Below are 25895 nucleotides of genomic sequence, written 5' to 3' on the forward strand. Positions count from 1 at the left end.
ATTCCATTCAATTTGATACAATTCTAATATAGGGACAGTTACAGCTGAAATAGTACCAAGGCAGTGTACTCAGAGCCTGAGTCCTCTAGTTTGAACAGTTTACTTATTATCCTGCCTTGTTTCCTTAACCATGTATAAGATCATCACAACAAGGCCCCTGTGTCAGATATTACACAAAGGAGCATTCCCAATAATGTCACTATTAAATATATCTATTAAAACTTTAAAAACAAATCGTTTTTTGAGTGAACATGAAAGTGTTTAAGATGGGTAGGCACCTGGTGACCATCTCCTTCTCTTTGTTGGAGGCGTAGCCACTGCTGCTGAGGTTCTTACTGGGGGAGGACAGGAAGTAGAAACAGTGGTTCTTAAAGTACTGGTCAATCAACGGGAGGAGGACCTGCAGGTCACAGGAGAGAAGGCACACACACACGTGAGAAAAGTGGTAGACACACAAGCCCCCACACCCACACACACACATGTGAGAAAAGTGGTAGACACACAAGCCTGCACACCCACACCCACATATACATACACACACACACACACACATTGATATGACAATAAATATGCACAAGAGATGTGGTATGTAAAGAAAATGACATACACCGATAAAAGAGGACATATAAAGATAGGTATTAGGTATTTTTTGGTATTTTTTTAATAAAGTTGATACTGTACCTTGGCAAAAAACTTGATTTCTTGCTCATGAGGTGATCTATCCATCTTCCCACTCATGGCCATTGCCTCTAAAATAGACCATAGAGGTAAGAGTTATCTACTGTACATATGCAAAGAGTGCATGCAGAGACGCTATCCTTTTATGTCTGAAGAAAAGATCAAGGTCTGAATATACTCATAGAGTATACTGGGTGGTGGAGAGTTGAAGGCCAGTGGAATGACTGAGTGGAGTATGCTCAGGAGAATTGGAGTGTGGTGGTTGAGTACTCATACAGTATACTGTGTGGTAGAGAGATGAGTCATCGTACCGAGGTGAGCAATGAACTCTTGTGCCGACTCCACATACTTGAGCAGCTTCTTGACGAACTTGTAGGCAAACCTCTTTTCCATAGATGAACTGTCCTGCTCCATGTCTTTCAAGCCCCTGTGGACCGGAGAGTCATTGAGAGGAAGAGACAGACAGATACAGATACATAGATGGATGGACAGAAAAGCAGACAGACAGCATGACAGATAGAAAATAATAACACACACACACACACACACACACACACACACACATGTACCTAGTGATGGAGTAGCCGTTGATCTGCAGGAAACGGAACAGGTCCTGGGCTTTCTCTCTGTCTTTGGCTTTCTCCTTTGCTGTAAGTGTATCATAAGGCACCAGCAGAGGGTGTGTTCCCCCTCCTAAATGTACACACACACACACACACACACACACACACACACACACAAAAAAACACACAAGTACACATGCACCCACACCCGCTTACGCAAAAACAGACAGACAGACACACAGACGCACACACAGACATGCAAACAAACAAACAAAACACACAAACTAATTAGAGGGTTATATCATTACACCTTCTCTGCAGGGATTTGTGCAGTCATGTACAAATGTATAAAAATGACAGAAATTCATTTAGCGGCTGTGGTGAATGAACATGATTCAGGTTACAGCTGTGACATTGCTTGGGCGTAATTACTTGAGATGGCATAAGGCACAGCGATAATCTTATCAACCAGAGATCTGCTCTCAAGAATACGTGAGGTGGGTGAGGGCTAATTTCATTGCTGTTTGTCATCTCTTTATTCTCTCTCTGACTCTTTCTTTCCCTCACTGTCTCCCTGTCGTCATGTCTTACATTATCTTTTTTCATGAGCAAGTCTCAGAGTATCCCTATTTGTGCGCATGTGTGTGTGTGTGTGTGTGTGTGTATTTGCGCATGCGCCTGGGTGTGTGTGGGTTTTCAGGGAGCAGATGGCGTTATGGAGTGCTTCCACAGTTCATGATGGGTTCACTATGTCTGAGGAGACTCTTGGCCCAGCTGTCTCCATATGACTCCTGAGACGTCTCTCAAAGGACAATGGGCATGGAGATTTGTCCCACCATCTGTTTACTTCTCTGTCTGTCTGATTAGCGGTAACTGTCTGCTTCCCTCCATCTCTCTGTCTGTCTGTATCCTTTGCTGACCCGTCTCTCAGAGGCCACCAGATATGGAAACTTTCCTCTGTCTGTCTGTTTGTCTGTCTGTCTGTCTGGCTGCTTACCTGGCTCCCTCAGTCTCTATCTCTCTGTGTTGTCTCTCAGAGGAGGCGAGACATGGACACTACTGTGTGCGCATGTGCCTCTGTGTTTGTCTGAATATGTCTCTGCCATTGCTTATCTCCATTTATCTCCTGGTCTGTTTCCCTGTCTGTCTGTCTGTCTGTCTGTCTGTCTGAATGCTTATCTTTGCTGTTAGTTTGCTTTATCTGATCCCTACTTCCTGTTTATCCTTCAGTCCTGATACAGTAGATGTGCATGTTTTTCTGTAACTCATGTATGGACACACACCAATGAATCTAGCACATTCCCTCTGTCTCTCCTTTACTTACTGTCTGTTCATCTACCTGTCTGTCTCTCTGATTGTCTGTCTGTTTGTCTACCTGTCTGTCCTGTGCCTGTCTTCCAGCCTGCTCCCATAGTCCTACTGTATCTGCCCATACTCACCCCTGCTTCCCAGGTCACTTTTCTTCTTCTTGGCCCAGATGTTGTGGTAGTTTTCAGCCACCACCTCCACCATACCCTACAACAAGCCACATAACAGAGCCAAATCAATCTTTTATTTTTCCCTCCAGTAAACACACACACACATACACAAACAATCTGCCAGATGAGACAGCTATCTGCGAGAGGACACACACACACACACACACACACACACACACACACACACACACAGAGTACACTTTGAAAAGTTCTGGTTCTCCAGCCGCCCCTGCAGATGAATGTGGTATGTGTGATTTACAGGGGGCTGTGGAGCAGCACTCGGCTACTCTGGCTCGTGATTACAGTGCTGGACATAAACGTCTGTGCTTTTACGGCCCGCAGGCCTCAGAGCTGACCTGGAGTTCTCTGGACAGAAGAACGTTGCTCATGTCCAGCGGGCTCGGGTTGAAGCCATTCCCCTGCAAAAAAATACAACACATGGCACTTTTACTACAAGATACATCTGAGGAATATACTATATGCCCTACTGTTTACTGTGAAATATCTTAATCCAAAAAAATAACATGGCATTTTATAACATATTCCAGCATGATTGACAATATGATGAACCTCTCTACCTCCTGAGTCACACTCACTATTTCTTAGCAAAATGGTAAAGATGGTGCCGCATATACTGTGTGTCATATCTACTGTGAAATATGTTTAGATTAGATTACTGTAGATTCAACTTTATTGTCTTAGGGCAGAGTACAAGTACAGAGACAATGAAATGCAGTTTGCCTCTAACCAGAAGTGAAAAGAAGCAGAAAAGTGCAATGTGATATACACAGTATAGACATATAGTGCAGTGTAGACAGTAGTAGTTAAGAAAGTAGTATGGTTTACAGTAATATAAATACAATATACATATGTGCAATGTATAGCAGTAGCCTTAGAAGATCAGAATAGATATGGCTATGCAGTGTGAACAATGTAGGAACAACATGTACAGATATGTGCAGTGTAGTCGCAGTAACATTATACAAGTAGTAAAAGTAATATAGATATATGCAGTGTATTAATGGTAATATTATAAAAAAACTGAATAAATATGGATATTTAGTATGAACCGTATAGACAGACAGATATGTACAGTATGTACATATCTAGTATATGCAGTGTAGTCACAGTAACATTATAGGGGTAGTCAAAAATAAGTGTATGTGCAGTAACAGATTATCCCACATGAAATGTTATGACATGTACAATGTGTTATATTCCTGTTTGATTGCCAATATATGCATTTTGTTTTGGGGGTGTAGATACAACTGGACATTTTCTTTATAACTAGAGCAAAAGCTCTCACAAAAATAATAATAATATCGAACTCTAGGATTAGTGCATGAAAAGCTCCCTAGCCAATGACAGCTCTTTTGTTGGCATGTGGCTATAGGGTGTGCATACCTGTGAGGCCTTGCGGAGTTTCTCACTCTGCTGGGACATGGTCTCCCCCTCCTTAGTGCGGTCAATGTTCCAGCCCATGGCCAGCATGCTCTTTAGAGACTCTCGCACAGGCCAGCGGTAAATCTCCTTCTCCTTAACACACACATACACACACATTTGACTGATGTACACATTTACACATGAACAGAGGGAGGCTGTTTGTAGTGAGTGTAGAATACAGAGGATAGCATGGATTCATCTCTTTTGAACCACCTGGGTCACTAAATTATGTGGTAATTGTTAATACAGTATGTTCATCATTTTGGTATATTTTTGTTCTCATACATTGTTGACAAACACATACAGATGGATACACTTTCAACTTACAGTACATGTGCCATCTTGCAAACTCTAACATCTAATTCGCTGAAACGGAATATGACCAGTTGGCTTGTTTACAGGGAGGGAACTGCTTTATAGCATTTCAACTGCGTCCACATTAACCTTTAGCAATACCCTGCCCCATACCTTCTCAGTGAGGGATTTGTAGGACCTCAGTAAGTGATGAATCTTGGCTTTCTCATCGATGCCATCCCCATATTTCCATCCCAGCAGAACCTGTAGCCATGCCAAGGGACAGATGAGGGAAGACCTGGTGAGACAACTGCCAATAGGGACAAGGTGAGAGTGATCCTCCCACTGTTAAAGCCCTCTACTGTAAACCTATAGCGGCTGACTAAGGGTGCAGGGGCACTGGGGTAATAAATGGAAGAATAATATTGGCTGAAACTGTTCTGGTTCATTTCCGAGTGTTTAAAAGGACAATCATTTGGCAGCGTGCTGTCCTCTTTGTGGACTTACCTTCTCAGCAGACCATTTGTCGTGACAATGCTCAGCATATTTGTTGCCAATGTACTCCAGTTTTTCTGGAATAGAGATGCTGGAGAGAACAGGGAAGGTTACAAAAACAGTGCACACGCTACTTGCACTCACTAAGACTGATGCATCAATTGTTTCTAGCTAGTCTTCATCAACTGAGGCAACATATTAGCTTCATCAGTTATGATGTAACATTTACATTCACTATCTCTCTACAGTCCTTCTCTCCCTCCTTCACACGTACTTGGCAGTGCTGATGGGTTTGGGGTCAAAATTGCCCTGCTGGTCCACGGAAGTGGTCTTCTCTAGGCTGGTGCTGCTCAGAGAGAAGTCCACGTAGTCAGGGGGTAAGGCCCCAGCGATGGCACTTAGGCAAGGCATGGCCATCTTAAACAGATCCTGGTCATACTTCTGTAGGGAGGGGAGAGACTTCAAATGTAAATATAGCATTTTCCATGTCATAAACACACTCGGTCACTCCCCCCCCCCCCCCCACGGGCTACGTAGAGAGAAAGCAAAAAGCCCAAAAGCTTACCGAAAGCTGAGAGATATAAAGGGAGATGAAAACAGAAAAAAGGTAAAGGAGTCCAATAAAGAAAGAATAGAAGGAAATCAAGCAGGGTGAAAAGAGAGAGAAAGTGAAGTAGCTATTCTTGAGAGAGAGAAAGAGATTGTGTGTGTTTGTGTGTGTGTGTGTGTGTGTGTGTGTGTGTGAGAGATAGAGAGAGAGAGAGAGAGAATAAGAGTGGGAGTGAGTGAGAAGAGAGAAAATTTAGTGAGAAAAGGGTGAGAAGTAGCAAGCTAAAACATGGCCGCATCAGCCGGGGGTACAACCCCCCAGCTCCCTTCCAAGTGATTTCCACCCTCCCTCTCCTCCTCCTTTTCCTCCTCCTCCTCCTCCTCCCCTCTCTTCCTCCACTGCAAAAGCGCGCTGTGTGTCTGTTGAAACGTGAGCTATTGCTCTTAATGCACAACTACACCAACCCAACGTGCCTCAAATCAATGGGCTGTTCAAATATTGATGTCTGCGGCCCCAGCACCACCCAAACCTCCACTGCTGCTACAGACCCCCCACACCGCTCCCCTTGGCTCTGCCCGCTCTCTCTCTCTCTCTCTCTCTCTCTCTCTCTCTCTCTCTCTCATGTGCGCCTTTTAACGCTCAGCCCTCAGGATGTGCTGTGTCAAGGCATTTCGCTTCAGAATGGAAGCCAGTGCACTGACAAACAAAAAAAGGAGAAAATCAATGGCTTCAATCAGATAAGGCGGAAGTTGGGAGACAAGCACAAGTTTAGTGCTTGTATAAAGTTGTAACGCTCAGCTTTCAATGGAGGCCTAATGTGGATGGGTGTATGTGAATAAAGGGGAGAGGAGGCAGGCCAACAAAAGGGAGGGCATGTCATTTCAATGTACACTTACAGTACACTGTTTTTTACACCTCAGTAAGTGCTTGCTGAACTACAATGATAACTCTTCTCTGAAGAAATAGTGAAGAAATAATGTGCACCAAAAGCAATATGCCTGCTGGTGTATATTTCATTACATTAATTGTATTGCTTATTATGTGGATTTTCAATTTGTTAGATTATAATTTCAGGGCTTCAATTAAACAGATACTATTATACGATACTAAAGGAAGCTGTCTGTCTTTAGGGACACATCAAACTAATAGTATTTTCATTTTTACACCATAAAGCCATGAACCATTTTAAATGGAATTACAAGAAGTCCTAGTAGGGCTAAAACAATAATAACCATGTCTAATGACTGAATCTGGTTGGCCCACCTTCTGCGACAGTGAGTCGAAGATGCCCCAGAAGATCTTTTTGGTGAGCAGGAGCTCCTCTTCGGAGGCCATGCCATAGTTTCCTGACCCGGACGGCAGGCAGTAGTACTTCCAGTTCTGCTCGTAGTGATTGGTCAGCAACTAATGGGAAGAGATTAAAATGTAATTGTGTGCACCATAGGCAGGTACAGTCTAACTCTAAGGGACATCAACACACCAACACTACCAAGTAGGAACACTTTTTGGAGAGAATCAGAGGCACTGAGATAGGAAAGACAGTAGGATCGAAAGTTCGGGAAGGATCTGTGAGCACTATAAAGGACTATGAGGTGGGACAGAAGGCTCTAGAAGTATCTTAAATAATGTTCCATGGTTAAGGTAACAGTAAAGCAACAATGCATTCTTGGAAGTTGAGAGCATTGCATTCTGGAGGAGGATCAGATGGTGGGAGAAAAAGAAACAAATGAAGAACTGCTGCAGGATCACACATGTCTGGAAAAGTATCGCCACACTGAACTGGATTAGAAACCTCTTAATAGAAAAGGTCACCTGGAGGGCCCTGATGCCAAATGGATATACCTAGGTGGTTGTATGAAGCAAGTACACACACACACACACACACACACACACACACACACACACACACACACACACACACACACACACACACACAAATCAAACCAGTGTAGGTGAGCACAACGCAGCACAACACAGGAGGTCAGTCCAGTCCGGCCGCAATAGCCCTGTAGGTTGTATTTATGTCTCATTCCCCCTGAGTCACTCATCATTACTTTCTACACACACACACAGTAATCATTTTCCCTCCTCCCCTCCTTCTGAATGCCTCAACACACAGCAGCAGCTCCCAGGTCACGGTGTGTGACACGCCGAGTTAATTAAGTTCCACCACGCCTTCACCCAAGCCTGACTGCTCCCGTCTAAAACGGCAGGGGCTGCCAGAGGCCGCCTCCAACACAGAGTCATTAGAGAGGCATAGAGGCAGAAAGGGTTGGGGACAAACGAGGACAAATGGCCTCCGTCTGACAAACAACATGCAAACTGTTCCACAGGAGGCAATGCACCTGACCTCCACCCCCGAGTACAGACAGTAATCAATGACAACAGAGAGCAGAGGTGAGGGGAGGGTCCATGGTGATCAGATGGGTTGGCATTTCGGAGTGGTCCTAGGATCAAGTGGATGGGTTAGCATTTGACATTATAGGTCCAAAGTATTATGGGTGGGTGGTTCAGTGGGAGAGAGTAAGTGGAGAGAGACTGAAAGATTGATACTGAGTTGAAGACAAAAAACATCCAGCCAGCTCACTAAAGGTGGAGGGAATGGGAGTGGATCAGCCAGGAAGGGAGGAAGATGGGGGCTCTGCAGGAACCAAATGTTTTGAAGTTAAGACTTGAGCGAGTTAGTTGTCCAAGACTAAATATAAAACAGTGGCTAGGGAACAATGTCAATTAATGACAAACACTTTTTAAAGAGGCAGTCAGCTTTCAGTTTTTTGAAACTGACAGCAGCTCCAGTGTTAAAAATACATTGGTTTTGAGAAGGTGTGTGTGTGTGTGTGTGTGTGTGTGTGTGTGTGTGTGTGTGTGTGTGTGTGTGTATGTGTGTGTGCATGTGTGTGTGCGCGTGCACATATGTCCATATGAATGTGAGCACAGCCTTACCTTGAGAGGCATCTTGCAGTACTCCGTCAGCAGTGGCACGTCAAACACCAGACGCCTCAACAGCTGCTGCAGCATAGAGGGCCTCAGGTATCTGCAGACACACACACACACACACACACACACACACACACACACACACACACACACACACACACACACACAAACAAACACAAACACACAAACAAACAAACACACAAACATACCCCCCCCCCCCCCCCCCACACACACACACACACAAATATACATCCATCCATACATACACATTTGATGACTCACAGTCAAGGCAGAACAGCCATATCAGGTTTACAATGTTTTTCTTTTAGAAAGTAGAAGGCATCAATCAAGGACTCTAGGATGATCTACAAACTCTTCCACATTTGATGAGCGGTTTTAAAGCCTCTCGTTATCTGTCAGACCTCTTACATCAACTTTATTTGTTTGTTCATCACTTCCATACAGCTATGGATAAAATGGCTTAATAAACAGAGAAATAGAAAACTTACAGCACACGGGTATCCAGAATACGGTCTTATATTTATGTTTTTGTCAGCAAAAAGAGGGCTACTTAACCTAGCAATCACTTGCCTGTGATTCTAACAACCAAGCTACAACGGGTCTGCAACTGAAATGCTCTTCTTGTGTAGCGTAAAAATAGTTTTAGAAAACTGGTCTTATTTTTTGGAACATCCAGTATATGCTGCTATCACATCTGGTGTAGCCATTTCCATCGATTATAGTGGGGGCTAATTGTTGCTGCAGGCGCTGCACAAACTAAACGCTTCAGTTACGTGAAGCCTCCCTGTCAGTGTCTGCACCCTGCACAACCACCACAATGCCAGAATGCTTTGTATAAAGTGTGTGTGAAGGCTTTATATTTGAATGGGACTGTGCCCTTTTCTGCAGGAGCACAGAGCAGGAATGTCTAGGTTGGTGCTGGGCCATGGAGGTATTGAATGATGCTCGGCAGGAACCAATGGCCCTTACAGGTGTGTGTGTGTGTGTGTGTGTGTGTGTGTGTGTGTGTGTGTGTGTGTGTGTGTGTGTGTGTGTGTGTTCCATCCTCTAATTTGACCGAGTTAAAAGCCCAGTGGCAGCCAAGGCTTCTACAGATTCTACACCAGAAGGATTTTCCAAATCTGCAAAACAGCTGCACTGAAAACAGCTGCATCAGCTGGGTTTGTGTAAGAGTATCTGTGTATGAGAGAGAGAGGGGCTATGTGTCTGTGTGTGTCTGTGTGTGCACGTGAGTGTGGTATGATAGAAGAAACAGCATCAGTGTGTGTGCATATCTCTCTCATTTGCAGATTGGCAGTAAACTATGTGTGTGGTAGCCTAGAGGGAATGTGTGTGTGAGGGAATGTGTGTGTGAGGGAATGTGAATGTGTGTGTGTGTGTGCGCGCATGTCTGTGTGTCCCACTCACTTGCAGATGGCCAGCAGGCACTCCTCGATGGCGTCCCTCTGGGCCTTGGTGAGGGAGCGTCCCTTGGACAGCCGGTAGATGGTGTGTAGGGTGGAGTCGATGAGGGCCGCGTGGTGCTCAGTGCCCGCGAAGTGGGGCGCACAGCGGGTCAGCAGGGGCAGCATGGCCGAGCCGATGTACCGGTTCATGGCCAGGGCTGTCTCAGTGGTGCGCAGGGTGTCCTATATTACACACACACACACACACACACACACACACACACACACACACACATCAAAACACAGTTAGACAGAGGCACATAGATTATGCATGCTGTCACCATAGAAACTGATTCAGTCTGTTTGTTTGTTGACTCATATTCAGCAGAACTTTCCTCTCAAATATCTACACAGGCCCACACCACAAAAACAAGGCATCCATAGTACCCAAAATACTCTCCCTGACATATACAGTGAGAGGGTGGATGCATGTTTCAGGTCTCTGAGTGTGTGAAATGTCTGCGTGAGACATCACTCATGTGTGTTGAGCAGGGGGTCCGGTGTTTCTTAGGGAAGGCTTCGGTGGAAAGGGCAAAGTGTCCCTGCTAATTTGCCAATGGCTGCTTTAAGATGGGGTGGAATTGTTGGGTTAATGCTGTGAGCTGCAGCGGTGACAGTGAGACAGCACTAAGTCCTGTTTATCTTTAGAAAGCTGTGGGGCCAAAACTGAGCAGCAGGGTCAAGGGCTTCCGCCACATCTCTGGCACATCAAAGAGATAATACTGACACTAATGCCAGGGCATTCACGTCAGCATTTGTGTACGTTCATAAACACAGAGACCCAATCACACAGGCATGCATGCAGACACACACACACACACACACACACACACACACACACACACACACACACACACAAACACACACACACACACACAGACACACACTCTTGCATTCATAGTCATATCTCTTCATACTCATCTCACTCAAATGCACACACACGCACGTACAGTACACACACACACACACACACACACGCACGTACAGTACACACACACACACACACACACACACAGGTGAGGTACTTCTTTCCTGTCAGAGACCATCATCTCCTAAACCTATGACGGCTCAGAGATTGCCTCTGTGCCCTGTCTCCTGTTCCAACTTCCTGTGCGCTAACTGCTGGATTAGAGCCTCAGTGCATGATCCCCGTCACTCCCCTACTGGTGGATCAAAGCGGCGCACAGCACAGCGCAGCGCAGCGCGGTATGGAGCGGAGTGGAGCTGAGCGCCATGGCGGGAACATGGTGGCAGCTGTGGGATTAAGGCCTATTCTTAGCCCTCCGCACATTAACACTGAACACTAATGCTGCACGCAGTCGCCCAAGCCCAAAAATAAATAAATAAATGAACAGAACGAAAGAAAAAAGCTTGGCGGGGGGAAGGCAGGAAACACTCGGGCTCTCGATTGTCAAAGGGGATCACCCAGGTAACCCTTTCTGAACATAACTCCATGACAACAACGACCAGGCCGACTAGATAAAGGTGCCAAAATCAGTCTGATTTCAAAGCCACTCTGTAGTTCACCTGAGGGGTGTCTCTCCTCACTGAAGTGAAACACTAGGCAACGCTCGCAGTGTAAAAACCCAGCCCTCCAACACATACTGAGACACTGAGGGTAGAGTGGGGAGCATCCTGATTACTGCCTTTTCACCACTTCCTTTCGCCTGTTTCTCTGGTGTGTAGTTGCCTTTTGATTTTGTTTATATTGTGGAGCACAATTTTCTGGTTTTAGTCTGTGAGTTGGCATCTCACACATCATTGCAGAGTAATTATTCTTCCCTCCTGGCGAAGCACAGGGCAGGGGAATGATCAGCCAGCGTTCGGTGCTTCTGGAGCTGCTGTGTGGTGGTGCTAGCTCAGCTATACTACACAGAGGTGCATCACAGGTTAAAAGGGGACAGGCTGGTGACATTTGTTCAGTAATTACGCTGGGACAGCCAAAGTGCTTTGACACAAAGTAATGTGGCAAGAAGAAAAAGGGAATATATTCCAGAAAGGAGGAGAGAAGCTACTCACAGGGAATGCAGATGAGGGCACAGAGGAGAGCCATCCTTTATCAGCTAGTGGCAGTGTGCACACTTGGTAACATGTGGCTGACATGTACAGGTATCTTTGATGATGTTTATTGTGTGTGCTTTATGTATGCGTGTCAGTGTGTTATTCATATGTATATGTGCAACTCACTGTTTTTCTATTATGTGTGTGTGTGTGTGTGTGTGTGTGTGTGTGTGTGTGTGTGTGTGTGTACGCGCTAGACTCACCGTGTCGAGTGTTGCAGAGGCACGTAGGTCCGGCAGGAAGCCCACCTCCAGCAGGTGGAGCAGGAAGGCCTGGTCTTCGATGCCGTACACACGGTCCAGGAACAAAACCATCGGTGCCTTGTGGTCCGGACAGAAACTGGCTGACATGTCTGGCTCTGTCACAGTACCATCTGAGACAGGTCAGGAAGAGAAAGGGATGGATAGATAGAAAAATATAGATAGATAGACAGATAGATAGATAGAATACAAGAAGAGTAAAAGACAGAAGCAGGAAGGGCAGAGTTTAAGGTTCCCCTTTTACAGCACCCTCACCTCCTCTCTGTCTATCATTCTCTCTCTCTTCCTCTCTTCATCCATTTCTCTCTCCTTGCCTTTCCTTTTCTGCCCCTCTTCCTTCACTGTCCTAGCATGTGGCCTGACTCTGCTCCAGTGTTAGACTGTTGATGAGGCTTTCTACTTTAATCTTCAACATGGAGAGTATGTGCATGCAATACATTCAATACAGACAAGTGCAGCTTGGCATAAAGGAGTTTATGCCTATGTAAATACTTGAAGTCCTTCAAGCTATATGGCTCTTCAGTCCACTTACAATTTCAAAATAAAAGGCCATCCTAAATTGTAGAATATTTCACTTCCCCCTCTCCCATTTACATTTATATGTGTGAAATTTCCCAAGCAAAATAAAAGTCCTGGCTCAGTGCTGGTGCCTGTAGGCCATGTGACTGACTAGTCTAACACCCACCCAGCACATAGCCCACAGGATCTCCACCGCTACAGCTGATAGCCTGTCCTTGCTCCTTACACTAATAGCATATTGAGGCCAGTCTCTACTAGTGCTGAGTTTGTGCTGAATATTAACGCATGAAGCACTCTGGGATCAATGGATTTTAAAAAGGTGAAATGTCAAGACAATGCCAAACTACCTCAGGCCTCAGACCCCAGAGGGCTAAAAGGTCACATTATTCTTGTCTGTAATTTCTCTGCTCTTTTGTACATTGAATATTTAACTAAACTGGAACTGGAATGATTAGGCAGATTCCTATCTTTGGGAGAAAAGCTAGTTAGCCATTACCTCTTTGTCTATGGGAAAACAGCTAAGAAGGCCATCTCCCCCTACTCTAATATCTTTTCCCAGGTAACAAGCAGCATGTGATGGGTGGAGGAAAGCAGCTTAGCACAGATGGAGCGTTGCAGTGAGTGTGAGGGTGAGCACTGCAGCAGAGAGGCACCCCACAGCCTATAGCTCACAGCACTGCACCAACAGGCTGCACTCCAGAGAGCACTCAACCACAAGCACAAGCACCCAGCACCACACCTCCCCAAGCCACTAGTGCCAGTGTGACCACTGCTACTGGACACAGAGATTAAGGGAATCAGTTTGAACTTCTATTTTAGCTCTGAACAGATCTGCTCTATGTAACTAAGCAAGCAAGTTTGACATCAACTAGATTTCAAAGGCTCTGTGTGTGAAAATGGATGATACAGAATCAAGTTGGCTTCCAACCAACCTTTGTTAATGACAGGCATCTTGAGGGGTATGCTGATGATTCCAACCAGGTCTTCGGTGGGCACCAGCGATCGAAGGATGGCACGGATCCTCAGGGCTTCACCTTTGCCCTTGTTAATGAGCTGCAGTAGAGACATTTATAAACACAATTATTGATCAGCTAATTGAATTAATGACAAAAATATTTATCCAAGCTTAATTAATCAATTTAGACTTCCATTAAAATTGACAAGTCGACTGTGAAGGTGTTGATTGCAAACACCAATCAGAAATGAGATTAGATGGAAAATCTGACATCATCAGTTATAGGACTAATTTTCATAGAGAGAGAGAGAGAGAGAGAGAGAGAGAGAGAGAGAGAGAGATTGCTGGTGAGACTCACGTGCATCTCTGGTGCACAGCGGCCCAGCAGGTCAATGAGGGCCGAGTAGAAGGACATGATGGCATTGCCCATGTGCACCACCTCTTCCTCCTCATCATCCTCAGTGGACCTGAAACACACACATGAGCCATCAGTCAGAGGAAAGATGAGAGATGACATGAGAGTGGAGTGAGAGAGAGAGGAAGAGAGTGAGACAAGGTTAGAGAGAGAAAGAGAGTGAGACAAGGTTAGAGAGAGAAGTACAAAGAAACGCTGCGATGAGGTGAGATGGGATATGGGAACTCTTGAAATGACGGGCGCTAAAAATAAAGACAGAAAAAAAGGAGAGAAGGAGGGAGCACAACCTGGGTGAAGAGAAAGACAGAAAAGTCAGGGAGGTTAGAGAACGAGACAGAGGGAGACAACAAGTGAGAGAGTGAGACACATGCGCAGTGAGAGAGAGATGGAGAAAGTGCAGGGAAGAGATAAGAGTACAGAGAGAGAAAAGGAGGGCTAGAGAGAGATAAAGAGTGGCTAAGGATGGAAGCTGTCGTACGCGTCAGAGCTGATGCCCTGGGCAGCACTGGGCAGGTCCAGTGCCGGGTTCTCTGAGATCTTTATGGCCTCCTTCATCGCCGCCAGCAGCCCATTCCCCCCCTCTCCTCGCAGTGCTGGGCCAAAACACTCCGGCCGGCGGATCAGCAGCTTCACAACCACGCTGGAGTTCTCCTCCACGCTCTCTCCTGGGGAGACAGGCAGGCAGGCAGACACACACACACACACACACACACACATACATAAAAAGAGACCTGTATCAGTATAGTATCAATTTGTCCTTATAATAGGTTGTCACAGCAAGATAAAGAATGTTTAGCATACTTTTGCATGGACCTGTCCTTCAAATCCTCTTACTTACAGTGTTCAATTTAAAAAGACACAACACTGTTATCTTAAGGTCATTCCATCGACTCTGCGCACATGTTTATCTGTGAGGAGAGGTATGTGTGTGCTTATCAGTGTGTGTAGAGCTGTTCTGTTTATCGCCATGTACAGTACCATTTACAAACACAGCGAATCGGAGGAAAGAGAGGTAGCGTTCCCCCTCGATAGGGTTCCAGCCAATGTCGGGGTAACCCTTGGCCAGCAGGATGGGGCAGCTCTGCAGACCACAGCCGGCCAGGTACGTCACCACCTGAGACATGCAGAAAGACACGGGGACATGGGCAGGGATTCCTGAATTCCTGAGACTGATGCAGGACTCAAGCTAGAGTATACAGGAGTGAATATTTTGTACATTTGCAAATGTGTCAGTTTGGTACACATACATCTAAAACCCTGAGCTATTGGAATCTGCAACATATCTTTAGTTTATGCCAATATCTGAACACACATACATTATGCACACATACATTAAAACATTTAAATGTGTATGCATACTGTAGACACACACACACACCTTATCTAGATCAGGCTCCTCCAGGGCTAGGGCCAAACCATTGTTGTCCATCACTGAGGAGGCAGCGACATCCAAGGGAGTGGATCCCCTCATAGAGGGAGAAGCTGGGAACACACACACACACACACACACTTGTACATTAAATTCAATTCTCACCAAAACATCTACTGTACCACATTTCTCACTTCAATATTATTTTTTTCTGGACACCAGGGGGCAGTGTGTCCACTTCCATTCTCCAAACTGTGTCAAGACAGAAAAAAAATCCGGGAAAATAACAGGCTTTCTGATTTCTGAGTGATGCTCCGGCACACGCATCCCAAAGACCTTTAAAGGCAATTAGGAAGTGATCTTTAAATGTGTTAGCAGAGGAGAGGAAGGCGTGGAGGACAGGACGAGAGGGGTGAGTGCATTAGTGATGCACATCCAGGATGACCTCAGTGCCCTTGACCTCTAAGAGTCCAGGTGCACACAGCAGGAGCTCACAGTAGCAGCTCCTAGTGAGTCACTGCTCACACACGTGCGCGCACGCACGCACACACACACACAAAAACACACACAGACACACACACACACACGCATGAACACACAGGTGCAAGGATGAAAAATTTGAAATTTACCAGTCATGTTTCAATAATAGCGTAGGCTATGTTAGAAATGCAAATACACCAAATGTAGATCTACACATAATCTGTTTATAAAAGAATGAGGTCCTTATATCAGTTTGTCTTTTAAATGATCATTAACATGTAAGAAAATCAAACAGTAGCAAATGAGCAAAACCTCAACATTGCCAACAAAAATATAGGCTAAAATGGAACATGCAACCTGTATGTAGCTATAGGACGGCATAGCATCAAATGTAAGACTATCTTATGGGGCAAATATTCCCTTTTCTGGATCGAAAAAGTAGGCTTACAGTACCTATATGTGGGTATTAGTAAATATTTGCCCTCATCTATAATCTCAGAGGAAAGTCACAACCACTATATTGGTTTTTTTGAGTCTGAGACAGTCCGGCTGCAACATCAATGTCAACTGGCTGAAGATTCTGGACTAGCCCACCTTTGTCAGTAACGGCTTTCTACACTACGAGAGCTGCCTTCCCTGCGTCTGGTCAGGTACTTCACTGGGGACAGCTCTATAACTCTGTGTGATAGATTTTACCTAGGGTTAGGTAAATACCGGCTAATGGAAACCCTGACACAGATAAAGTATACACACATTCATATACAGACACACACACACACCGTACAAGCACAGGCAAGCAGACAGGAGAGATGCTACCTACCCAGGCCAACACTGCTGTTCTCCAGCAGGTAGCTGAGGTGGTCAAACATGGCCTTCTGGTTCTGCCGGCTGATGCGACAGAAGTAGCAGAGAAAACGACAACAGCTGGCCACCATCTTGGGGAATGCAATCTCCTATGCAGAAAAAGAGGGACAAACAAAACAAGTAAATAGAGAAGAAAAGAAAAAATGTAGAGTATCCTCACCACCATCACCCTCCCAACAACATACATATGACATGACATTACAGACTTAACTCCACAGTACCAACCAATAAATTACTGCTTTTTAAAAATTCAATTTTAAGGTCAAATCAATGAATTGTTAACACATAAATCGGGCATCAATCCAGGGCCTGGATAGATTTTTATGTTAACGATTGTTGGTGGTCGTAAGTCAGTTAGAAAGGCTCTGGGTGGCTTCCTGGGCTTGCTCTTAAACACAGGAGAGAAGACAGAGCACAGGGTTATGACCAGCCTCTGTTTTCTCTAATTAATGTGTGCTCTCTGTTAAGGGGGTAACCATAAATCACAGGCCCCACCATAACTGATCCCTAAAAAGACCTGACAAGACATTCCGTACCACACACACTCCCTCTCTCTGTCCCTCTTCTGCTGAGCTGGCCTTGGTGGAGGCCGTGATTGGGCCCTGGGGAGGCTGCTGGGGGTTATCTAATAAAGATAGCAGAGGACCTATTCCCCAGCTCCCACCTGCCCTTACGGCTGCATAACCTCACACACAGATGTGCCTGTGTGTGTGTGACTGTGTGTGTGTGTGTGTGTGTGTGTGTGTGTGTGTGTGTGTGTGTGTGTGTGTGTGTGTGTGTGTGTGTTTGCGAGAGATATTGTGTGTGTGAGTGATATTGTGTGTGTATGTACATGTAAGAGAAAGAGCCCATGCGGAGGACAGACAGAGGGACAGAGAGAGATTCCACCGGCACGTCCGTCTGCTTATTTAGATCATGTGGCCTCACCGGTGGCATACCAGCACAACACTCTCACTATAGTGTGCCTTAATGCCACTGCTGCTCACAGATGCCATGGCCCAGCCAGTCCAATTATGGCCCAACCAGTCCAATTATGACCCCTGCAGTTCCATTAGGATCCAGCCCCACACATGCGTCCTCACTGGGCCCCACACTCTTCCTGTGGCACGTCACCATCACATAGTCAGTAGCCTTACTAGAGCCACTGAATCTCACAGGAGCAGCTTCCTTATCTCCGTTCTTCTAATCTCTATACATGAACACACACTGCAGACAGACGTCAGGTACACACAGAGGTGCAATGGTTACCTGCTAACGACCATCACCTCAGTTCTCTGAGGGAGAGCACCAGACATCACCTATTGAACTGGACTGGCAGAGAACCCCACTGGCCCCTCGCTTGGTCTGTGTGTGTGCACACACACTAAGAGTAGCCAATTAGGAGCCATCCTCACACACGTGTCTTCAATGAGCCCCCAGCTTGGCCTGTGGTACATTAACACACTCACACTCCTTAGCCTTACACACTGAATCTCAGAGTGTCTGCTGATATCTCTACTTCAGATCTCACTTCACATGAGCACACACAGTAATGGCAGCCTTACCCACAGAGGTTAAATCAATCTGCTTACCAATATAACCTCGGTTCTCAGAAGGAAGACACCAGGCATCACCTTGACACAACAAGGCAAACCTTGCACACAGGCTGTATCCTAAAGGTCATATCAAGGGTTTAATTGACAGAGAACTGCACCGAGCCAGAGGAGCAGTCTAAATTGAGCCCTTACTTGGCTTGATCTCAGTACATGAACACACAGTAAGAGTAGCCAATTAGGACCCACTCCCACTCATGTCCTTCCTAGGCCCCAGCATGGCCTGTGCTACATTAACACACAGTAGGCTTATACACTGAGCCTCAAAGCCTGGGCCTGGTCTCTCCTCTCCTCTCACATGCTAAAATGCTAACCTTTTACACAAAGCTTTAATCTCCTCTGGGCGCTGGGCTGGTCTCCGCATGTGAACACACTGACAGCAACCTTAGATATGAAACCACAGAAGTTCAGTCTTAATTGTGTGTTGGCCTGATCTCTCCACATGATCCCTCACAGTAACAGTAGCTTTAGACACAGAGGTGTCATGTCCACTGGGTCCAGCTCTGCTCTCTGCATGTGAACACAAGACTGCAAGACTGACCACAGCCTGATACACACAGAGCCTCTGCACTGCAGTGAGGTGAGAGCTCTAATCTAACCTTCAGCCTGTCTGGCACGTCCAGCACTCGAGCACGGTCACGGCCATCAGACTGGCCCTGGTGCTCACTTAAGAACTCACGGCAAAGGGGAGGGTTATGACTTCCAAAAGAGTAGAGTGGATCTGTGGGCACTGCACATAAACATACATTGGCTGGTGAGGCTGAGAAAGATGCACTTTTTTCCCATGTTGTCTGAAGTTTGAACAGCCCAAAAAGATGTGTTCTTGTTTACTATTCTTAGATAAAATATCACATTTTAGCACAATATGCTGCAGCTTGCAATAGCTTCAATCCACAATGTCTGACTTGATGTTTGTATTTGATCTCTAGTAGGCACATGTTTGAGGTTGAGTGTGCAGTGTGTGAATGTGTGTACACATAACTTGTCATGTTTCTGGTCATCCTCTCTTTTTCCCTGAATGTTTTCAAAGTTCCAGGTCATTGTCCTGTTTTATTATACTTTGTGTTTGGAGAGGAGAGGAGAGGAGAGAAGAGAAGAGAAGAGAAGAGAAGAGAAGAGAGAAAATGAGAGGAGAGGAAAGGAGAGGTGAGAAGAGGAGAGAAGTGCAGAGCTGAGCTGTGGGTTACCTGGGATTTGCCTCCCCCCAGCACATTGACCATGACCTCCATGACCGTCTCGTGCATTCCAAGCACTCGCATCAGGTTGGGATGCTGGTAGAACACCTTGTTGTTCATGATATCCCTGGACAGAGAAGGACACAGAGAGTTTCATCCTCTTTAACTACAGTACTACAGACATGGAACGTAAAATCATTCTGCTTCACTGACTCACCAACTTGTGATACCTTGAGGCTAGAAAGTCACTAATAAAATGATCAACATTCTATTGATAGCATAGTTGATAATAAGATGCTATCCAAGAGCAGACATTCTGGGTGATGACGTACTGTAGATGAGGGACAGATTGAGGGAAAGGGCTAGAGGGCCAGAGGAGATCTACAGTAGGGAGGTTGTTAGACAAACATATTGACAACACAAGTAAATGACATAATCTCTTTGTTAGACAACTAACCAATATTGTTTTTAGGTTTGGGGAAAAAGCTCAGACTATTGGCCTGCTGTTACTTTTTTTGCATGAGAACGGGACAGTGTTATATAGAATGGCCATGGGACACATTGAACAGCAGTGCCTTGTGAGCGTGTGTGTGTGTGTGTGTGTGAAAGTGGAGACAGCGGGTCCAATGAATCACAGTTGGATGTTGAGGCTTTTGCTGCAATCCACTACACTAATTATTTCAATGATTTCATTCTGTGCCACTTTCATTCCCTTACCAGCAGGTCTCCTTCACATGCCTGCCAATTAGACGCAGAAATTAAATATATGTGCTACAGGCATTTGGTGTGGGACGACATGCACTCTTGAGTGTGTGGGTGTGAGTGTGCCTGCTCCATGTATAAACACAGTACTTCCAAGCAAGTGTGCCTGCCCAATGTATCCACAGTACTTCCATGTCCATGCCTTTGCATATGTGCATACATGTGTAGAATAAAACCCATTTCAGTGCCTCTAGTGCAGGGGTCTCAAACTCAAATGAGCTGGGGGCCACTTCTGCCAATGTCATCTGATTGAAGGGCCATGTCAGTGTTAAAGAATAATACAAAAAAACAATGGCTATTTCCTAAAATGCAATGTTGGAACTGTATTTTCAAACACAAAACTACAAACAGAAAGTGCAAGTCTTTTTATCTATTTTTAGACACTTGTGCTAGCAACCTTAGCTTATAAATAAAATAATGATAAAATAAATATTAATACAAATTATAAAAACAAACAAAAAAGCATAAAAACAGGTAGGTTTATGTGTGTGTTTCACACCAAATAAAAATATTTTTCTCATAACTTTTTTAAACCTGGCAAACTAGGCGTCAGGTTTAAGAAAGCAACACCATTGGATTTTTATATCAATTTCAAAAGGCCATGGCTTAAAAGTGGTCAGAGATAAAGTCCTACTGTAAATGTAAAAATATTTGACTATAAACAAAAGTTTATGAAGGGGGTCAATCTACCCATCTAATTTGCCACTGGATGGCAAACACCTCAAATTATGCACCTTTCAGTAAATACTGGATGAACATATTTAAGCAGGTTTACTTTCTTTTTTGTCATATTACCCACATAACAAATTAACAGGAAAACACCTAAGATGTATACCAATAGTAAACTATTACTAGCCTATAACATAACCACAAGGCCTACAATAAAGTATTCTGGTTAAATCAGTTCCTATCGCGGGTGACTTTGTAGTTCAGAGCCCTATTTCTACTAGCCCTGCTGTCTGTACCACGTCCATTACGGACACTATCACTATCAAAGGATATTCTCCTTCAGAATCAGAATAGGTGAATAACATAGCCTACCTAAGACTTCATCTCACGCGAGCATTTGGTGTAGGCCTATTTCTTCTTCAATTTGTGCAAAACTATGGCCTGCATCGCTTTCGCGTTATTACAAATGCACGTCTTCGTGTTTCTCGCGTGTAGGCTAATACAAGTATTTCCTGAAAACTTTGTGCAGCGATTTTGGGTTTGAATCAAGCTCTGGATGTCTAGCAAATAGTAGAGGACAGTACAAATGGGATTTGTCACCGTACTTGGATCTGTCATCTATTTTAATCAGTATCGTTGTTTGTCGCAATTAAAAATACCTTCAAGGGCCGGATTACATTATTATTTTGACATACGTTACTATCTCTCTCTCTCTCTTTTCTTATGAAATGTGGGATTGTGTGCAGCTTTGAATATTTGTTGCCTTCTATTTCTGTCTTTCGCTATCTCTCCCTCTGTGTGTACGTGTGTGTGTGTGTGTGTGTGTGTGTGTGTGTGTGTGTGTGTGTGTGTGTGTGTGTGTGTGTGTGTGTGTGTGCCTCTCTCTCACCCCAGGCCATCGATCATGAGCTGCTCCTCCTCTTTCCCCATGCGCACGCTGAGCAGCGAGCGGATCTGTCCGAGCGAGGCCAGCAGGTGGATGGTGTCCAGCACGGACGAGGCGCTGATGGTGTAGCTTTTCCGCATGGCGCGCAGGAGCTCCCCGATGCTGTCGTACTGCCGCCGCAGCAGGCTGAACATCACCCGCACCAGCTCGGGGTCCTGGATGTGGCTCTCCTGGGCCCAGCACACCATGGTCTGAGAGATCAGCTCCTTGAGGTTTGCTGCGCAGGGGGAGAATGGAGAGGAGGTTAGGGATTCCACACGAGTACATACATATATCCTGAGGAAGGCTTTTGTGCCGAAACGTGAGTGGCCCACATACTAACGGGAAAAGAACAGTGTAAAAAAATCACACTGTTACTTGTCAGTACATGTGCTTTTCCATGACTGTAAAAGCTGTATTATAAATCCCATATATATCTTAACATTTGAAAATATGCTTCTTTATCTAAAGAGATTGTGGTGACTTTTTTAAAGAAGTTGAATTGTGCCAGCTCATTGGGTGTGTGATCTTTCCATCATTTAGATAGTAGTTTAAACATGTGCACTCCATCCCACAGAAAACACAGTCTTTGCTGGGCCTGCATGTGAAAGTAAAAAGATTCTGCCCCCATTATAAATACTCTATTCTAACTCCCATGCCCTCTCTGGAGAAGCACAACACGTTAAGTGCGATGAAAGGAATGAGGGTGTGTATTCTTGTGTTTTCCACAGCTATAAATGGATCAGGCTTGGATGAGAGCGAGGGGGTAGCTAATATTGATCTTTTTTCCTTGTATGGGTACAATAAATACAATAAATATTATTATTAAGAGTAATGCAGTGCCCTAAATTATCTGTACATTTTAGCAGATTAAATATAACTCTGAGCTAAGCATTAACACCGATCTTAATTGATCAATTACCTGATGCATTCTGTGAGTGTTATAATACATGGAAGGTTATAAAATAGTATAAGACAACAAAGTTGCTCAACTATTTAGAGAATAGCAAAAGCACAAGGCAATATAAAAAAATCAACATTTGTCATATGAAAGCTTTGACACAAAGCTCTGTTTTGACAGTGTCAGAGTGACTCCAAATGCATTAGACAACACATCGGTAATAACCATAACAATCATTGCACTGGGGCATGGGCGATTACAGCTGTAGCAGGTAGTCTACACTGGCAATAAAACTGCCTATAAAATGCAGCTGAGATGAGGCTATTACCGGAGAGTGATAGCACTCGTATAAGTAGGGGGATCAAGTCTTTGACCTTACGTGGGCTTTACAGAGAGCGACCTTTAGAAGGTCACTGGCCCCCTGAGACTTTGCTCTGCTCTTCAAACAATTGAGTGTGTGCATGTGTGTGCATTGTGTATATGTGCGAGTGTCTGTCTGTGTGTGTGTGTGTGTGTGTGTGTGTGTGTGTGTGTGTGTGTGTGTGTGTGTGAGTGTACAATGTGTATGTATGTGTGTATACAGGAATGGTAAGATGATTTGTCGGCAGTACAGACACAGTTCTTTTCTATTTTATTAGGTCTACAGTCAAAAGACAGCACTTGAGGCGCGCTGTTGATCCCACTTTGAACCACTGTCACCCACAAAAGGCCTCTGAAAAGAGTGGAACTCAAAGGAACAACTAAGCGGCAAGCTCAGTAATGCAAATGAACCTGTCCACAGACAGAGAACACACTCTCAAAGCTTCCGATTGGTGGCTTTGAAGCAAAAGAAGGGGTGTGCTTCTTGACACTACAACACTTCTGGTCTTCCCAATCACAGTAATCAGTTGTGAGTTATGCATCACTATATGTGTACATCAGTCATTTCCCATAATCCAATTGTCTTGCCTGTCCGTGGATTGACAATGCTGTCTACCCATAGAGCAGAATAGTGAAGGTATTGTGAAATAATGGGTTTCAGGGAAAACCATGAGTATTACTAGAAACAACGTTGTACAGCCAATGGCCAACTGAGTCATTTCTGCACACAGTCATAATGAGAGGAGTCATTAAATCCCAATCAATACACCACCCACTGTGGTGTGTGTGTGTGTGTGTGTGTGTGTGTGTGTGTGTGTGTGTGTGTGTGTGTGTGTGTGTGTGTGTGTGTGTGTGTGCGCTCGTGTGTGTCACATGCATATTCTAATGTCTGTAAGCCCCATAGGAGGGTGGATCACATTCGAATGAAGGATTCCAGTATTATCACACAAGTGACCGAATTTTCATTTAGAGAACACACACACACACGCGCGCGCACGCACACACACACACACACACACACACACACACACACACACACACACACACACACACACACACACAATAAAACCCAGAAAACAGATATAAACACACACAAACACACACACACACACACACACACACACACACACACACACACGACAGATAGAAACACACATACACAGCACATTAACATGCAAGTCATAGTAGAGAGGGGAACAATTTCCCATGTGCTCAGCACAGACGGGAGCCTTGGGAACAATAACCGACAGAAGCAATCAGGGATGTTGGTGGGTCAAAGTGTTCCAGAACATGAGTCAACAAAAGTGATTGCCTGATACAACATGGAAAGCACAGTGTCTCATTTGCTTTGCGCTGTACAAACACAGACACACACACTTTCACAAGCACTAATGTTGAGCTGCCAGGAATGACAACAGAGATATTGTGATGAAACAGCCACAGATTCTTGCCTCGTGAAACTGCCTGCTGAATGTCAAAACTGAACGTTATGCTCAGACAGAGGAAGAAAATAGTGGGTGAAAGTCTATGAGTGTGAGTGTGAGTGTGTGAGTGTGCTCTAGTCTATAGCACTTGCAAAGTCCACACCCAACCAAAGAGTGAAGTGTAGGCACATTAGCAGACCTTCTCTCCACAGCTCTCTAAGCCGTGAGGCTGGACTGGTACGTCATAAACAAGCAGCCCGGGCTAATTAGAGAGAGAGAATGAGAAAAAGAGAGAGTGAAAAAGAAGGAGGGGGGGGTGAGCGAGAGACAGAGAGAGTGATGGGGATAGAGAAACTAAAAAATATGGAGAGACTGAGAGATGGAGAAAGAGAGAGAGGTATGGCAACACACCTCCTGTCTCCCCCTACAGCAGTTGAGCACATGGGGAGGAGGAGGCCAGGTGGAAGGAAGGAGCTGAAGATGGTAGAATGGAGCACAGACCAGTGGAGGAGCCAGGAAGAGGAGGAGGAGGAGGAGGAGGAGGAGGAGGGCAGGGAGAAGAACATAGGAACATAAAGGATAGAAAGTGCAGCACTCTGCAGTCAGTCAGTCTTTACAGTCAGTGAAAGATCTCGGGAAGAGAGGAGAGGACAAAAGCAATAGAAAGAGAAGGAGAGAGATGAGAGAGAGAGTGAGAGATAGGGGGAAGAAAATTGGAGAGAAGGACATTGAGAGAAGAAGGCAGAAAAATAGATAAAGTGTGTGCGTGTGTGTGTGTTCATGCATTTGTTTGTTTTTGTGTGAACACGTGCAACTGAGGTCATATAAAAAAATATATTTAATTCACATATCCATCTCATATTCTATGCTCGGCCTGCTTTTATTCTAATCCAAAACCAACTGGTGGTCTGATGGTCACACATTTGCAACTCTTCTTCGCCGTGACTGTGTGGGCTTTCCTGCAACTGTGTGGTTGTGGGAGAGTACACTCAGCTGTGCCATAACCTTTCAAAGCTTTAGCCCACTGACAGCAAAATGGCAATTATCACAGACAAAAAAAAGAGTCCAGCCGACATTCAGAAAAGTTTCACTTGAGCGCACACACAAAGAGCCAGGGAGAGGGAGAATGCAGTGGCTTCATCTCCACAAAATCGGCTCTTTCAGCGAGAGGCGCGTCTTGTCTGCTCTCCCCTTCTCTCTCACTGGGCCGTGACTCATCCATATTCTTCTGGCTGTAACGGTGAGCGGCCAGAGAGGTGG

At 45.0% G+C, this 25895-nt stretch overlaps 1 protein-coding gene across 16 annotated transcripts in view; it reads right to left on the minus strand.

Moving 5' to 3' along the window:
* The window catches only part of LOC121693692 (ryanodine receptor 3-like), a 202678-nt gene that overhangs the window by 55833 nt on the left and 120950 nt on the right, over positions 1-25895 (minus strand). For all 16 annotated transcript variants that reach the window (XM_042073304.1, XM_042073303.1, XM_042073292.1 and 13 more), the window contains 22 exons: positions 21915-22188; positions 19607-19721; positions 16784-16916; positions 15493-15596; positions 15093-15228; positions 14593-14779; positions 14058-14166; positions 13677-13797; positions 12169-12338; positions 9867-10087; positions 8445-8535; positions 6765-6905; positions 5226-5392; positions 4964-5042; positions 4631-4720; positions 4124-4255; positions 3076-3138; positions 2681-2756; positions 1248-1371; positions 990-1105; positions 682-749; positions 279-400 (listed from right to left, as the gene is read on the minus strand). In XM_042073304.1, the coding sequence (XP_041929238.1) occupies positions 279-400; positions 682-749; positions 990-1105; positions 1248-1371; positions 2681-2756; positions 3076-3138; positions 4124-4255; positions 4631-4720; positions 4964-5042; positions 5226-5392; positions 6765-6905; positions 8445-8535; positions 9867-10087; positions 12169-12338; positions 13677-13797; positions 14058-14166; positions 14593-14779; positions 15093-15228; positions 15493-15596; positions 16784-16916; positions 19607-19721; positions 21915-22188 (2839 nt within the window). The remainder of the gene's footprint in view (positions 1-278; positions 401-681; positions 750-989; positions 1106-1247; positions 1372-2680; positions 2757-3075; positions 3139-4123; positions 4256-4630; positions 4721-4963; positions 5043-5225; positions 5393-6764; positions 6906-8444; positions 8536-9866; positions 10088-12168; positions 12339-13676; positions 13798-14057; positions 14167-14592; positions 14780-15092; positions 15229-15492; positions 15597-16783; positions 16917-19606; positions 19722-21914; positions 22189-25895) is intronic.

This window comes from Alosa sapidissima, chromosome 19 (assembly GCF_018492685.1).
Source record: "Alosa sapidissima isolate fAloSap1 chromosome 19, fAloSap1.pri, whole genome shotgun sequence".
Taxonomy (NCBI): domain Eukaryota; kingdom Metazoa; phylum Chordata; class Actinopteri; order Clupeiformes; family Clupeidae; genus Alosa; species Alosa sapidissima.